The 16219-nt window shown below is 32.7% G+C and overlaps 1 protein-coding gene across 1 annotated transcript in view; it reads left to right on the top strand.

Moving 5' to 3' along the window:
* Positions 1–16219, top strand: part of LOC143231314 (ADAMTS-like protein 3) — a 60512-nt gene that overhangs the window by 37440 nt on the left and 6853 nt on the right. Inside the window, exons 3-5 of the mRNA XM_076465864.1 lie at positions 5814–5987; positions 9436–9666; positions 12565–12709. Of these exons, the coding sequence (XP_076321979.1) occupies positions 5814–5987; positions 9436–9666; positions 12565–12709 (550 nt within the window). The remainder of the gene's footprint in view (positions 1–5813; positions 5988–9435; positions 9667–12564; positions 12710–16219) is intronic.

Genomic DNA, 16219 nt, shown 5'->3' with positions numbered 1-16219 from the left:
GCTCAACTCACACACAGGTGTGTCACACCAGATGCACACGATTAGAAGATCTTTACTCAGCATTTTGAATGAGGCTTGCCCTATTTAAACTTCAGACATTTAGTTTGGTGTGCTCCTGACTGTTGAAGTGAGAGTGAGCACCATGGTGAGAGCAAAAGACCTGTCTGAGGCCTTCAGATAGAAAATTGTAGCAGCTTATGAGTCTGGTAAGAGATTTAAAAAGATCCCAAAAGATTTTGAAGTTAGCCATTCAACTGTCCGGAAAATAGTCAACAAGTGGAGGGCTTTCAAAACAACTGCCAACATGCCCAGGTCTGGTCGTCCAAGCAAGTTCACCCCGAGAGTAGACCACAAGATGCTAAAAAAGGTCTCCAAACACCCTAACACGTCATCACTGGACCTACAGCAGGCTCTGGCTACTGTTGATGTGAAAGTGCATGCCTTTAGAATCAGAAAGAGACTGCACTAGTTTAACTTGCACGGGAAGGTGTACAAGGAGGAAACCTTTGCTCTCTAAGAGAAACATCAAGGCCAGACTGAAGTTTGCCAGTGAGAATGTAGACAAAGACCAGAACTTCTGGAGTAATGTTCTTTGGACAGATGAGTCCAAAATTGAATTATTTGTACACCAGAACAGAGGACATGTTTGACGTAAACCAAATACATCATTCCAGGAAAAGAACCTCATACCAACTGTGAAGCATGTAGGTGGAAGTGTCATGGTCTGGGGCTGCTTTGCTGCAGCAGGACCTGGACAGCTCACAATCATAGAATCTACCATGAAGTCTTTTCTTCAGTTTTAATTGTTTAGTTATATTCCTATAATATCTCAGTATTGTTGAAATTGAGATTAAATATCTATATATCCAAAAATGCTACAAAAATACACAAGCTTTCATAGGGTGTCCTAACTTTTTCACATAACTGTATTTATTTATTCTGGTTCTTGGCGACAATATAGACACATTAAACTTTCCCACCTTCCCTTCTCAAGAACTGTTTTATCTTGTATTGTAGATACAGAGTACGTTACGTGTTTTTACTCCAGAGTTCCAGGGATTACCAGTATATTTCTTATATTTACCTCGTAGAATGAGGTTCTATTTTTTTAGTGTACATCCTTTAACCAATAGAGTTGTAGACAGACACGGTGATAGATTATAACCAGAGAGTTATTGTACATTGGGAGAGTATTTAACAGTTTACAGACAAGACAAATGATACCTAACTTTTGTACACAAACAGATAATTCAGTTTTAGTCTAATACGAGCACCTAAGACGGATTTGTGTAGTTATTTACTGGCAGCTCATTTCGGCAGGGAACATAACCATGATCAAAGACTAAATTTTCTAAAAGTAGTTTGTTTATGGGGAACATTACTTGTCTCACTGCTTATTTGATAATAAAAAGACGTTACGAGTCAAACACTTTTGATAAAGTAAAATGAAAATATATCGTTCGATAAAATGACATGCACTGGAGGAATAACTAGATAGAGTGATGGGGTCGAACCAATATGATACGGCGCGTGCTCTATTGACCTTGTGTTTATGTAAGGTTCGTTATTTTTTAAATAGAAAAGCACAGATAGACGCAAATAAAACTTTATATTTTGGTTTCCTTCTTTCATCTCCACCCAAAGTTGTGTTTTATACGTATATCCCCCCTCATATTTTATCAAAATGTTCCATTGAGTGTTAAAAATCTCCCAATGAACACTTACTTCTTTTATCAGGTTAAACAATAATCACTTTTACGGTACGAAGTGAACATTTACTTCTTTTATCAGGTTAAACAATAAACATTTTTACAGTACGAAGTGAACAGTTACTTCTTTTATCAGGTTAAACAACAAACACTTTTACAGTACAAAGTGAACAGTTACTTCTTTTATCAGGTTAAACAATAAACACTTTTACAGTACGAAGTGAACAGTTACTTCTTTTATCAGGTTAAACAATAAACATTTTTACAGTAAGAAGTAAACACTTACCTCTTTTATCAGGTTAAACAATAAACACTTTTACAGTAAGAAGTTAACACTTACCTCTTTTATCAGGTTAAACAATAAACATTTTTACAGTACGAAGTGAACAGTTACTTCTTTTATCAGGTTAAACAACAAACACTTTTACAGTACAAAGTGAACAGTTACTTCTTTTATCAGGTTAAACAATAAACACTTTTACAGTACGAAGTGAACAGTTACTTCTTTTATCAGGTTAAACAATAAACATTTTTACAGTAAGAAGTAAACACTTACCTCTTTTATCAGGTTAAACAATAAACACTTTTACAGTAAGAAGTTAACACTTACCTCTTTTATCAGGTTAAACAATAAACACTTTTACAGTACGAAGTGAACACTTACTTCTTTTATCAGGTTAAACAATAAACACTTTTACAGTACGAAGTGAACACTTACTTCTTTTATCAGGTTAAACAATAAACACTTTTACAGTACGAAGTGAACACTTACTTCTTTTATCAGGTTAAACAATAAACACTTTTACAGTACAGAGTGAACACTTACTTCTTTTATCAGGTTAAACAATAAACACTTTTACAGTACGAAGTGAACAGTTACTTCTTTTATCAGGTTAAACAATAAACATTTTTACAGTACGAAGTGAACAGTTACTTCTTTTATCAGGTAAAACAATAAACATTTTTACAGTAAGAAGTAAACAGTTACTTCTTTTATCAGGTTAAACAATAAACATTTTTACAGTACGAAGTGAACAGTTACTTCTTTTATCAGGTTAAACAATAAACATTTTTACAGTACGAAGTGAACAGTTACTTCTTTTATCAGGTTAAACAATAAACATTTTACAGTAAAGTGAACACTTACTTTAAATGAATTGTTAAGTTTCTTTATGTCTAACAGGGTATTTACAGTACCAATTGGTTTGTTTGTTTTTTGAATTTCGCGTAAAGCTACACGAGAGCTATCTGCGCTAGCCGTCCCTAATTTAAAAGTGTAAGACTAGAGAGAAGGCAGTTAGCCATCACCACCAACCGCCAATTTTTTCAGCAACGAATAGTGGGATTGACCGTAATATTATAACGCCGCCACGGCTGAAAGGGCGAGCATGTTCAGTGTGACTAGGATTCGACCTCCAGATTGTATTTTGAGTGCCCTAACCACATGGCCATGCGTTATCAATGGGATTATTACTTTTTAATTAAGAATTTACAGTTTTATTTATATTTACGGCAGCTAGTTTACCCAGAAGGACAATCATTTCCATTACAATATAATTTGAACGGTTATTTTTATCATATAATCAGGCATGTATTACCGCAGCTAAACAGAACTTTTACAGAGTGAAAAAATCCTTGGTTCCTGTCTCACTAACGTCACGTGATGAGAGAAGAATGTAACGGTCAGACAAAACTGGTAACATTGTGTGTCAGTAATAACACGACAGTTTCTTTGAATTAGCGTACAGTCCTTCACGTTTTGATGTTTTCCATTCGTGTCTTCTGCTAGCGCAAAAGACAGATTGTAAATACAAAGTAGAAAACAGCTTAGAAAAAGGAAAGCCCCATTTTGCTAGAAAAATCGTTACCTTTTTCATGAACGAAGTAATATTAAAACTGACTCCATAAATCAGCTAATTTTTTTTCTTTCATCGTAAAGTGTAGGATAGAGATCGAAGCGTGCCCAAAATCACGAAGGAAAAACATGAATTAGGTTTTTGTCAAAAACTGTGGCGTCTTTCCTGTTTTTAGGAGAAGAAATTGAACAGGACTTGGCAGTAAATTGGCAATGTTGCTCGATTGTGATGGATATTACACGTTTTTTGTTTCCATGTCGACTTTCTTTCGTTTTGATGTAATCCCTAAAGCAATATTCAATGTATCACTTTTTCAACTTTAGATGCTATTTTTTTTAATCGAAAACTGAGTGTAATTTGTGAAATATTTTCGCGAGGGCCATGTCGTTATAGAAAAATTGTTATTGTTATATTAATATATCGACGTAAATATATTTTTATATTTATGATTAGATATATCAGCAAAATAGATGCAATACATTTTAAATACATCTTTAAGGTGTATTTGGAATGTTCTATATGAACAAAATACGTTACAATACCCGTTTTTGTTTGGGATATGTTATAACAAAATACGTTACAATACCCGTTTTTGTTTGGGATATATTATAACAAAATACGAGTAGTTAAGTTGTTTTTTTTCGGGATGTTCAGTTTTAATTCAAATAGTTATTTAACAGAGCTCAGCTGGCTCTTAGGATTACCAATACCTCTTGTTATTCTGAAGTATTACAACATCTGTGGCTTTGTAGCATCTGTCTGTTATATGCTTGTAAACAAAATCTTTCAGACAGACTTTGACAAAATATCGTTCTGCCACCTGCAGTCTCTCTGTTTCGTATCCTTAGAGAAATATTGAATAATTGAAATCACACATCATAAAACTATTGATTATTAAACAGAATTCTCGGTGCGACTGAATTTTCGTTCAACGGTAAGTTCTTCATTGATTAAGTTGTGACAGTTACAATAAGTCATCTAGTTCTGTGTAGAACATAGAACTTTGTAACTTTATCGTTACAAAATATCGAAAACGTAACTACTTGTAAACAGAGAAGAACGAAAGTGCAGTTATTTATGACAACAATGTTTATGAATATTCATCAGACAAACACAGTAACAACATAAAAAACTTAGAATATATATATCGCTGGCTTTCAAATTTTAACTCACCAAAACGTATAATAACATACACACTTGAATCCTAACTTTGTATTACATATACTGTTAGGTAACTTAGCTTCCCAAATAATACATCTGTCTTGCAGGCACACGTAGATAATTTACATTCATTAGTCAATGAATTTACATTCATTATATTCATATTAGAGAGATATTGTTGCTTCGTTCAGTTTCACCAATAATATAGTCATATTAGAGATATTGTTACATAGTTTAGTTTTACCAATAATATAGTCACATTAGACAGATATTGTTGCATCGATTAGTTTCACCAATAATATAGTCACATTAGAGATATAATGTTACATAGTTTAGTTTCACCAATAACATAGTCACATTAGACAGATATTGTTGCATCGTATAGTTTCACCAATAATATAGTCACATTAGACAGATATTGTTGCATCGTTTAGTTTCACCAATAATATAGTTATATGAGACAGATATTGTTGCATCGTTTAGTTTCACCAATAATATAGTCACCTTAGACAGATATTGTTGCATCGTTTAGTTTCAGCAGTAATATAGTCACATTAGAGAGATATTGTTACAGAGTTTAGTTTCACCAATAATATAGTTATATGAGACAGATATTCTTACATCGTTTAGTTTCAACAATAATATAGTCATATTATTGTTTCATCGTTTAGTTTCACCAATAATATAGTCATATTAGATATTGTTGCATCGTTTAGTTTGACGAATAATATTGTCCAATTAGCTAGATATTGTTTTATAATTTAGTGTTACCAATAATATAACTTGAAAGTTACATTTTTAGATGCTACAATTCTGGCTTTTAGATAGATATCTAGGGTGTATAGGTGTAGGTTTAATGGAACCAGTGTTTGAAGTTTAACAAACAGTTTTATAATTTATATACAATCAATCTAACTGCCTTAGAAAACAAATTGGAAAAATATCTATGACTAGCGTGGAGTTTTCTATTTACGTGACACTTTTCATGTTTCAAATATTAAGTATTCTGTTCTTTTTTTGCTACATCTGATTGTTTGTCCTGAGGTAATTTTATGTACAATAACTTCTTTCTTTTCTTTTTGTTAAGCATAACCAGATTGGGAATAAGAAAAATGATGGTACGATGGGTTGGTCAGAATGGAGCACTTGGGGAATATGTTCGCGAAGTTGTGACGGTGGCGTCACCTACCAGCTCCGTCAGTGCGTAACGAAAACGGGATGCTTCGGAAATTCGATTCGTTATAGCATATGTAATATGCAGGTAAACTTGAAAATGTTGATTACTGATACTGATTATATTCAGGGAGAATAAATCAATACATGTACAATAAGTATAATAAATAATTTAAATATATGTACAATAAATATAATAAATAATTTATATACATGTACAATAAGTATTACACATTATTTAAATATATGTACAATAAGTATTATAAATTATTTAGATATATGTACAATAAGTATTATAAATTATTTAAATATATGTGCAATAAGTATTATAAATTATTTAAATATATGTACAATAAGTATTATAAATTATTTAAATATATGTGCAATAAGTATTATAAATTATTTAAATATATGTACAATAAGTATTATAAATTATTTAAATATATGTGCAATAAGTATTATAAATTATTTAAATATATGTACAATAAGTATTATAAATTATTTAAATATATGTACAATAAGTATTATAAATTATTTAGATATATGTACAATAAGTATTATAAATTATTTAAATATATGTACAATAAGTATTATAAATTATTTAGATATATGTACAATAAGTATTATAAATTATTTAAATATATGTACAATAAGTATTATAAATTATTTAGATATATGTACAATAAGTATTATAAATTATTTAAATATATGTACAATAAGTATTATAAATTATTTAAATATATGTGCAATAAGTATTATAAATTATTTAAATATATGTGCAATAAGTATTATAAATTATTTAAATATATATACAATAAGTATTATAAATTATTTAAATATATGTGCAATAAGTATTATAAATTATTTAAATATATGTACAATAACTATTATAAATTATTTAGATATATGTACAATAAGTATTATAAATTATTTAGATATATGTACAATAAGTATTATAAATTATTTAGATATATGTACAATAAGTATTCTAAATTATTTAAATATATGTACAATAAGTATTATAAATTATTTAAATATATGTACAATAAGTATTATAAATTATTTAAATATATGTGCAATAAGTATTATAAATTATTTAAATATATGTACAATAAGTATTATAAATTATTTAAATATATGTGCAATAAGTATTATAAATTATTTAAATATATGTACAATAAGTATTCTAAATTGACAAAACGTTCCTATATGTGTACAGAACAGTGCGAACTTGAAAACATAGTATTAATATATAGCAACCCTGAAAATAATGAAGTAAAGTCTGATAAAGTGCTTAGTTATAGCTTACACCAACAAGATATAAATATTTACAAGTGAAATATGAACAAGCTGTAAGCTTAAATTATTTCTACAAATTGAACAGAAACTCCGTATTTATTCATCGAGATAAATTATATACATTTATTTAGCTACAGTAATCAAGTGGCTTATTTAGTGTGAAAACAACAGACATTTCTCTTTAGCTAGAGTAATCAAGTAGCTTATTTTGTGTGAAACCAACAGACATTTATCTTTAGCTAGAGTAATCAAATGGCTTATTTTGTGTGAAAACAACAGACATTTCTCTTTAGCTAGAGTAATCAAGGGGCTTATTTTGTGTGAAACCAACAGACATTTATCTTTAGCTAGAGTAATCAAGTGGCTTATTTTGTGTGAAAACAACAGACATTTATCTTTAGCTACAGTAATCAAGTGGCTTATTTTGTGTGAAAACAACAGACATTTATCTGTAGCTACAGTAATCAAATGGCTTATTTTGTGTGAAACCAACAGATATTTATCTTTAGCTAGAGTAATCAAGTGGCTTATTTAATGTGAAAACAACAGACATTTCTCTTTAGCTTGAGTAATCAAGTGGCTTATTTAGTGTGAAAACAACAGACATTTATCTTTAGCTAGAGTAATCAAGTGGCTTATTCAGTGTGAAAACAACAGACATTTATCTTTAGCTACAGTAATCAAGTGGCTTATTTTGTGTGAAACCAACAGACATTTCTCTTTAGCTAGAGTAATCATGTGGCTTATTTTGTGTGAAACCAACAGACATTTATCTTTAGCTAGAGTAATCAAGTGGCTTATTTTGTGTGAAAACAACAGACATTTTTCTTTAGCTACAGTAATCAAGTGGCTTATTTTGTGTGTAAACAACAGACATTTATCTTTAGCTACAGTAATCAAGTGGCTTATTTTGTGTGAAAACAACAGACATTTATCTTTAGCTACAGTAATCAAGTGGCTTATTTTGTGTGACAACAACAGACATTTATCTTTAGCTACAGTAATCAAGTGGCTTATTTTGTGTGAAAACAACAGACATTTATCTTTAGCTACAGTAATCAAGTGGCTTATTTTGTGTGACAACAACAGACATTTATCTTTAGCTACAGTAATCAAGTGGCTTATTTTGTGTGAAAAAAACAGACATTTATCTTTAGCTGGAGTAATCAAGTGGCTTATTTTGTGTGACAACAACAGACATTTATCTTTAGCTTGAGTAATCATGTGGTTTATTTAGTGTGAAACCAACATACATTTATCTTTAGCTAGAGTAATCAAGTGGCTTATTTAGTGTGAAAACAACAGACATTTATCTTTAGCTACAGTAATCAAGTGGCTTATTTAGTGTGAAAACAACAGACATTTATCTTTAGCTACAGTAATCAAGTGGCTTATTTAGTGTGAAAACAACAGACATTTATCTTTAGCTAGAGTAATCAAGTGGCTTATTTTGTGTGAAACCAACGGACATTTTTCTTTAGCTACAATAATCAAGTGGCTTATTTAGTGTGAAAACAACAGACATTTATCTTTAGCTAGAGTAATCAAGTGGCTTATTTAGTGTGAAAACAACAGACATTTATCTTTAGCTACAGTAATCAAGTGGCTTATTTAGTGTGAAAACAACAGACATTTATCTTTAGCTACAGTAATCAAGTGGCTTATTTAGTGTGAAAACAACAGACATTTATCTTTAGCTACAGTAATCAAGTGGCTTATTTAGTGTGAAAACAACAGACATTTATCTTTAGCTACAGTAATCAAGTGGCTTATTTAGTGTGAAAACAACAGACATTTATCTTTAGCTACAGTAATCAAGTGGCTTATTTTGTGTGAAAACAACAGACATTTATCTTTAGCTACAGTAATCAAGTGGCTTATTTTGTGTGAAAACAACAGATATTTATCTTTAGCTACAGTAATCAAGTGGCTTATTTTGTGTGAAAACAACAGACATTTATCTTTAGCTACAGTAATCAAGTGGCTTATTTAGTGTGAAAACAACAGATATTTATCTTTAGCTTGAGTAATCAAGTGGCTTATTTAGTGCGAAAACAACAGACATTTATCTTTAGCTAGAGTAATCAAGTGGCTTATTTAATGTGAAAACAACAGACATTTATCTTTAGCTTGAGTAATCAAGTGGCTTATTTTGTGTGAAAACAACAGATATTTATCTTTAGCTAAAGTAATCAAGTGGCTTATTTAGTGTGAAAACAACAGACATTTATCTCTAGGCATGCAGAGACCGTTCTGATTTTCGGACTACACAGTGCAAAGCTTTCAACAACAGGCCTTACCGAGGACGGCTGTATCATTGGATCCCTTTTCACGATCCTGAAGATTCATGCAGCCTCACATGTCAGGCAAGCACCTACCTGTTTGTGGCAAAGTTAGCACCTATAGTTCAAGATGGAACTCGATGTCGTAAGGGATCTCTGGACATGTGTGTAGGTGGGAAGTGCATGGTAAGTGTTTCTGTTATCTGCCAACAGGAGTTCGACCTTAGCAGAATAGTGAACGAATAAACGCATGTAGAGCTAAACGCTAAAGATATATCAAGACGTTTAGGTGTGTTTGTTAACTCTGAATCTCTATGTATATAAAATATATATCCATAACATGTTTGGATGGGACCACTTCACATACATAAAGGAAATCAATGTTTAATAACGCCATCATTGTTATGTGTATATTTGTGGTACTATTAAAAAAGCTATGTTTAATAAAGCTATCTTTGTAACGTGTATTTCTGTGGTACTTCTAGAAAAGCTATGTTTAATAACGCTATCGTTGTAACGTGTATTTCTGTGGTACTACAAGAAAAGCTGTGTTACCACTCAACACATGGTTAGAAAGGTCATGATTAGATACAACATCAACACAGGGTCAGTTTAAAAAGTGAATTGTTATAAACAATCCAGACGTTAATTTTTTATTACTATAAAACTGGAGTGGGGTGAGAAAAGAAGAGAATGATTTTCCTCGTGCTTTATTTAGGTGTCATGCCCTAGTGATTAGTGTTCCTCGTGATTTATTTAGGTGTCATGCCCTAGTGATTAGTGTTCCTCGTGCTTTATTTAGGTGTCATGCCCTGGTGAGTAGCGTTCCTCGTGCTTTACTTCGGTGTCATGTCCTAGTGATTAGCGTTCCTCGTGCTTTATTTAGGTGTCATGCCCTGGTGAGTAGCGTTCCTCTTGCTTTATTTAGGTGTCATGTTCTAGTGATTAGCGTTCCTCGTGCTTTATTTAGGTGTCATGCCCTGGTGAGTAGCGTTCCTCTTGCTTTATTTAGGTGTCATGCCCTAGTGATTAGCGTTCCTCGTGCTTTACTTCGGTGTCATGCCCTGGTGATTAGCGTTCCTCGTGCTTTACTTCGATGTCATGTCCTAGTGATTAGCGTTCCTCGTGCTTTACTTCGATGTCATGGCCTAGTGATTAGCGTTCCTCGTGCTTTACTTAGGTGTCATGTCCTAGTGATTAGCGTTCCTCGTGCTTTACTTCGATGTCATGTCCTAGTGATTAGCGTTCCTCGTGCTTTACTTCGATGTCATGGCCTAGTGATTAGCGTTCCTCGTGCTTTACTTCGATGTCATGGCCTAGTGATTAGCGTTCCTCGTGCTTTACTTAGGTGTCATGCCCTAGTGATTAGCGTTCCTCGTGCTTTACTTAGGTGTCATGCCCTAGTGATTAGCGTTCCTCGTGCTTTATTTAGGTGTCATGCCCTGGTGATTAGCGTTCCTTGTGCTTTACTTAGGTGTCATGCCCTGGTTATTAGCGTTCCACGTGCTTTATTTAGGTGTCATGCCCTAGTGATTAGCGTTCCTCGTGCTTTACTTTGGTGTCATGCCCTAGTGATTAGCGTTCCTCGTGCTTTATTTAGGTGTCATGCCCTGGTGAGTAGCGTTCCTCGTGCTTTATTTAGGTGTCATGCCCTGGTGATTAGCGTTCCTCGTGCTTTATTTAGGTGTCATACCCTGGTGATTAGCGTTCCTCGTGCTTTACTTCGGTGTCATGCCCTGGTGAATAGCGTTCCTCGTGCTTTACTTCGGTGTCATGCCCTAGTGATTAGCGTTCCTCGTGCTTTATTTAGGTGTCATGCCCTGGTGATTAGCGTTCCTCGTGGTTTATTTAGGTGTCATGCCCTGATGATTAACGTTCTACGTGCTTTATTTAGGTGTCATGCCCTGGTGATTAGCGTCCTCGTGCTTTAGTTAGGTGTCATACCCTGGTGATTAGCGTTCTACGTGCTTTACTTCGGTGTCATGCCCTGGTGAATAGCGTTCCTCGTGCTTTGCTTCTGTGTTATGCTCTGGTGAATAGCGTTCCTCGTGCTTTGCTTTGGTGTCATGCTCTGGTGATTAGCGTAGTAAAACTGTAACTCACAATTCGCTGGCACATTACTGATAAAACCGCTATCCGCACTTAGAGGCCGTGAGTACACTTTGTAATAAGAGTGACAGTCAAATCCAAATATTCAATCAAATAAGATTATTCCAAGAGATGGCGGTAGGTGCTTTTAACTAGCTGCCTTTCCGCTGGTTTATCATTTCAAACTTAAGAACTAAATGTAGATGACAGGTTGTTTGTTTGAAACACATAAATCTACAAATTATGTTGTTCTCGACTCAGTAAAATCCTTTGGAAAGATTGATAAACACTGAATAGCGCCCCCTACTGCCGCAGCGATGTGTTTGCGAACTTGTACCGCCAGAAACCCTGTTTCGATACTCGTGGTGAGCAGAGCACAGATGGTCCTCTGGTCAATAATAAATAACAACATTGTACAATAAATGGGAAATTATAACTTACTGAGCTTTAGAATATCAATAAATGTGTTTAAAGACCTTTACTACGTTCAAAAGTATTTATATTCGTGATGTAATGAGGTTGACATCAGTCAGTGAAAGTAGTTCCATAGCTTAAGGTAGTGTACAGTTCAATATGTTGATAATTGATGTTGTTCATGACTTTTTATAAATTCCATCACCAGTTTTGAAAACAGGCATAATATACGTAGATGTATTTGGTAAACAGTTTTAGGATAATATTTCTGTTTATGGAGTATTTAATTGTGAACTGCTGAAGTAAAACAAGTAAAATGAACTTGCTTTAATTGTGCTTTGAATATTTTGAAATGTAAGAGTTCGTGTTTAAGCAGCTTGGAAAGAAAACATGGAAACTTTCCTTAGGTAAACATCCAGAGAGAGGTTTTAAAAGAAAACTCTTATATTTCAGATTTTTGTTGTACTTGTTCTAAGAATTGGTGTTATTTTTCTGTACTCAGTATACCAGGTCTAGACGGTTTTGTAAAACTAATGAAACGAAAGTTTTATGAAATGTGAGTTAACGTGTGATACGTATCAGCCTGTAGGTTGTGACTTGAAGCTGGGATCAGTGAAGAAAGTCGACGAATGTGGAATATGTGGAGGTGATGGGACAACTTGTAAACGTACTTCTTACGAGTGGGTAGAGACCCTTCTAACCCCCTGTTCTGTCACTTGTGGTAGAGGTGTGTGCTCAAACTTCACTTTATTCATTCGAGGTTATTTATTTGTGTGTAAAAATGTGGTTAGTTTTTGTGTCCTTGAAAGCATTACATGATTTAAAAAATGGTTCTCTGAAAGGGTTTACTGCAACTTGTCTTTCAAAAATTGAGTAAAAATACTTGTTTTATCATGATTCAAATTACTGTGTGGTTTAGGAAAGGACTTATTGTTTAAAGTGCTACAAAACACAAGGAAAGAGTTGTTTTATCATGATTCAAATTACTGTGTGGTTTAGGAAAGGACTTATTGTTTAAAGTGCTACAAAACACAAGGAAAGAGTTGTTTTATCATGATTCAAATTACTGTGTGGTTTAGGAAAGGACTTATTGTTTAAAGTGCTACACAACACAAGGAAAGAGTTGTTTTATCATGATTCACATTATTGTGTGGTTTAGGAAAGGACTTATTGTTTAAAGTGCTACAAAACACAAGGAAAGAGTTGTTTTATCATGATTCAAATTACTGTGTGGTTTAGGAAAGGACTTATTGTTTAAAGTGCTACACAACACAAGGAAAGAGTTGTTTTATCATGATTCACATTATTGTGTGGTTTAGGAAAGGACTTATTGTTTAAAGTGCTACACAACACAAGGAAAGAGTTGTTTTATCATGATTCACATTATTGTGTGGTTTAGGAAAGGACTTATTGTTTAAAGTGCTACACAACACAAGGAAAGAGTTGTTTTATCATGATTCAAATTACTGTGTGGTTTAGGAAAGGACTTATTGTTTAAAGTACTACAAAACAAAGGAAAGAGTTGTTTTATCATGATTCACATTACTGTGTGGTTTAGGAAAGGACTTATTGTTTAAAGTGCAACAAAACACAAGGAAAGAGTTGTTTTATCATGATTCAAATTACTGTGTGGTTTAGGAAAGGACTTATTGTTTAAAGTGCTACAAAACACAAGGAAAGAGTTGTTTTATCATGATTCACATTACTGTGTGGTTTAGGAAAGGACTTATTGTTTAAAGTGCTACACAACACAAGGAAAGAGTTGTTTTATCATGATTCACATTATTGTGTGGTTTAGGAAAGGACTTATTGTTTAAAGTGCTACACAACACAAGGAAAGAGTTGTTTTATCATGATTCAAATTACTGTGTGGTTTAGGAAAGGACTTATTGTTTAAAGTGCTACAAAACACAAGGAAAGAGTTGTTTTATCATGATTCACATTACTGTGTGGTTTAGGAAAGGACTTATTGTTTAAAGTGCTACACAACACAAGGAAAGAGTTGTTTTATCATGATTCACATTATTGTGTGGTTTAGGAAAGGACTTATTGTTTAAAGTGCTACACAACACAAGGAAAGAGTTGTTTTATCATGATTCAAATTACTGTGTGGTTTAGGAAAGGACTTATTGTTTAAAGTACTACAAAACAAAGGAAAGAGTTGTTTTATCATGATTCACATTACTGTGTGGTTTAGGAAAGGACTTATTGTTTAAAGTGCTACACAACACAAGGAAAGAGTTGTTTTATCATGATTCACATTATTGTGTGGTTTAGGAAAGGACTTATTGTTTAAAGTGCTACACAACACAAGGAAAGAGTTGTTTTATCATGATTCACATTACTGTGTGGTTTAGGAAAGGACTTATTGTTTAAAGTGCTACACAACACAAGGAAAGAGTTGTTTTATCATGATTCACATTATTGTGTGGTTTAGGAAAGGACTTATTGTTTAAAGTGCTACACAACACAAGGAAAGAGTTGTTTTATCATGATTCACATTATTGTGTGGTTTAGAAAAGGACTTATTGTTTAAAGTGCCACAAAACACAAGGAAAGAGTTGTTTTATCATGATTCACATTATTGTGTGGTTTAGAAAAGGACTTATTGTTTAAAGTGCCACAAAACACAAGGAAAGAGTTGTTTTATCATGATTCACATTATTGTGTGGTTTAGGAAAGGACTTATTGTTTAAAGTGCTACAAAACACAAGGAAAGAGTTGTTTTATCATGATTCACATTATTGTGTGGTTTAGAAAAGGACTTATTGTTTAAAGTGCCACAAAACACAAGGAAAGAGTTGTTTTATCATGATTCACATTATTGTGTGGTTTAGGAAAGGACTTATTGTTTAAAGTGTTACACAACACAAGGAAAGAGTTGTTTTATCATGATTCACATTACTGTGTGGTATAGGATAGGATTTTTTGTTTAAAGTGTTACAAAACACAAGGAAAGAGTTGTTTTATCATGATTCACATTACTGTGTGGTTTAGGAATGGACTTATTGTTTAAAGTGCCACAAAACACAAGGAAAGAGTTGTTTTATCATGATTCATATTATTGTGTGGTTTAGGAAAGGACTTATTGTTTAAAGTGCTACAAAACACAAGGAAAGAGTTGTTTTATCATGATTCACATTATTGTGTGGTTTAGAAAAGGACTTATTGTTTAAAGTGCTACAAAACACAAGGAAAGAGTTGTTTTATCATGATTCACATTATTGTGTGGTTTAGAAAAGGACTTATTGTTTAAAGTGCTACAAAACACAAGGAAAGAGTTGTTTTATCATGATTCACATTATTGTGTGGTTTAGAAAAGGACTTATTGTTTAAAGTGCCACAAAACACAAGGAAAGAGTTGTTTTATCATGATTCACATTATTGTGTGGTTTAGGAAAGGACTTATTGTTTAAAGTGCCACAAAACACAAGGAAAGAGTTGTTTTATCATGATTCACATTATTGTGTGGTATAGGATAGGATTTTTTGTTTAAAGTGCCACAAAACACAAGGAAAGAGTTGTTTTATCATGATTCATATTATTGTGTGGTTTAGGAAAGGACTTATTGTTTAAAGTGCTACAAAACACAAGGAAAGAGTTGTTTTATCATGATTCACATTATTGTGTGGTTTAGAAAAGGACTTATTGTTTAAAGTGCTACAAAACACAAGGAAAGAGTTGTTTTATCATGATTCACATTATTGTGTGGTTTAGAAAAGGACTTATTGTTTAAAGTGCTACAAAACACAAGGAAAGAGTTGTTTTATCATGATTCACATTATTGTGTGGTTTAGGAAAGGACTTATTGTTTAAAGTACTACAAAACAAAGGAAAGAGTTGTTTTATCATGATTCACATTATTGTGTGGTTTAGGAAAGGACTTATTGTTTAAAGTGGTACACAACACAAGGAAAGAGTTGTTTTATCATGATTCACATTACTGTGTGGTATAGGATAGGATTTTTTGTTTAAAGTGATACAAAACACAAGGAAAGAGTTGTTTTATCATGATTCACATTACTGTGTGGTTTAGGAATGGACTTATTGTTTAAAGTGCCACAAAACACAAGGAAAGAGTTGTTTTATCATGATTCACATTATTGTGTGGTTTAGGAAAGGACTTATTGTTTAAAGTGCCACAAAACACAAGGAAAGAGTTGTTTTATCATGATTCACATTATTGTGTGGTATAGGATAGGATTTTTTGTTTAAAGTGTTACAAAACACAAGGAAA

Source organism: Tachypleus tridentatus, chromosome 11 (genome assembly GCF_004210375.1).
Source record: "Tachypleus tridentatus isolate NWPU-2018 chromosome 11, ASM421037v1, whole genome shotgun sequence".
Lineage (NCBI taxonomy): Eukaryota > Metazoa > Arthropoda > Merostomata > Xiphosura > Limulidae > Tachypleus > Tachypleus tridentatus.
This window is presented reverse-complemented; position numbering and strand designations above follow the sequence as displayed.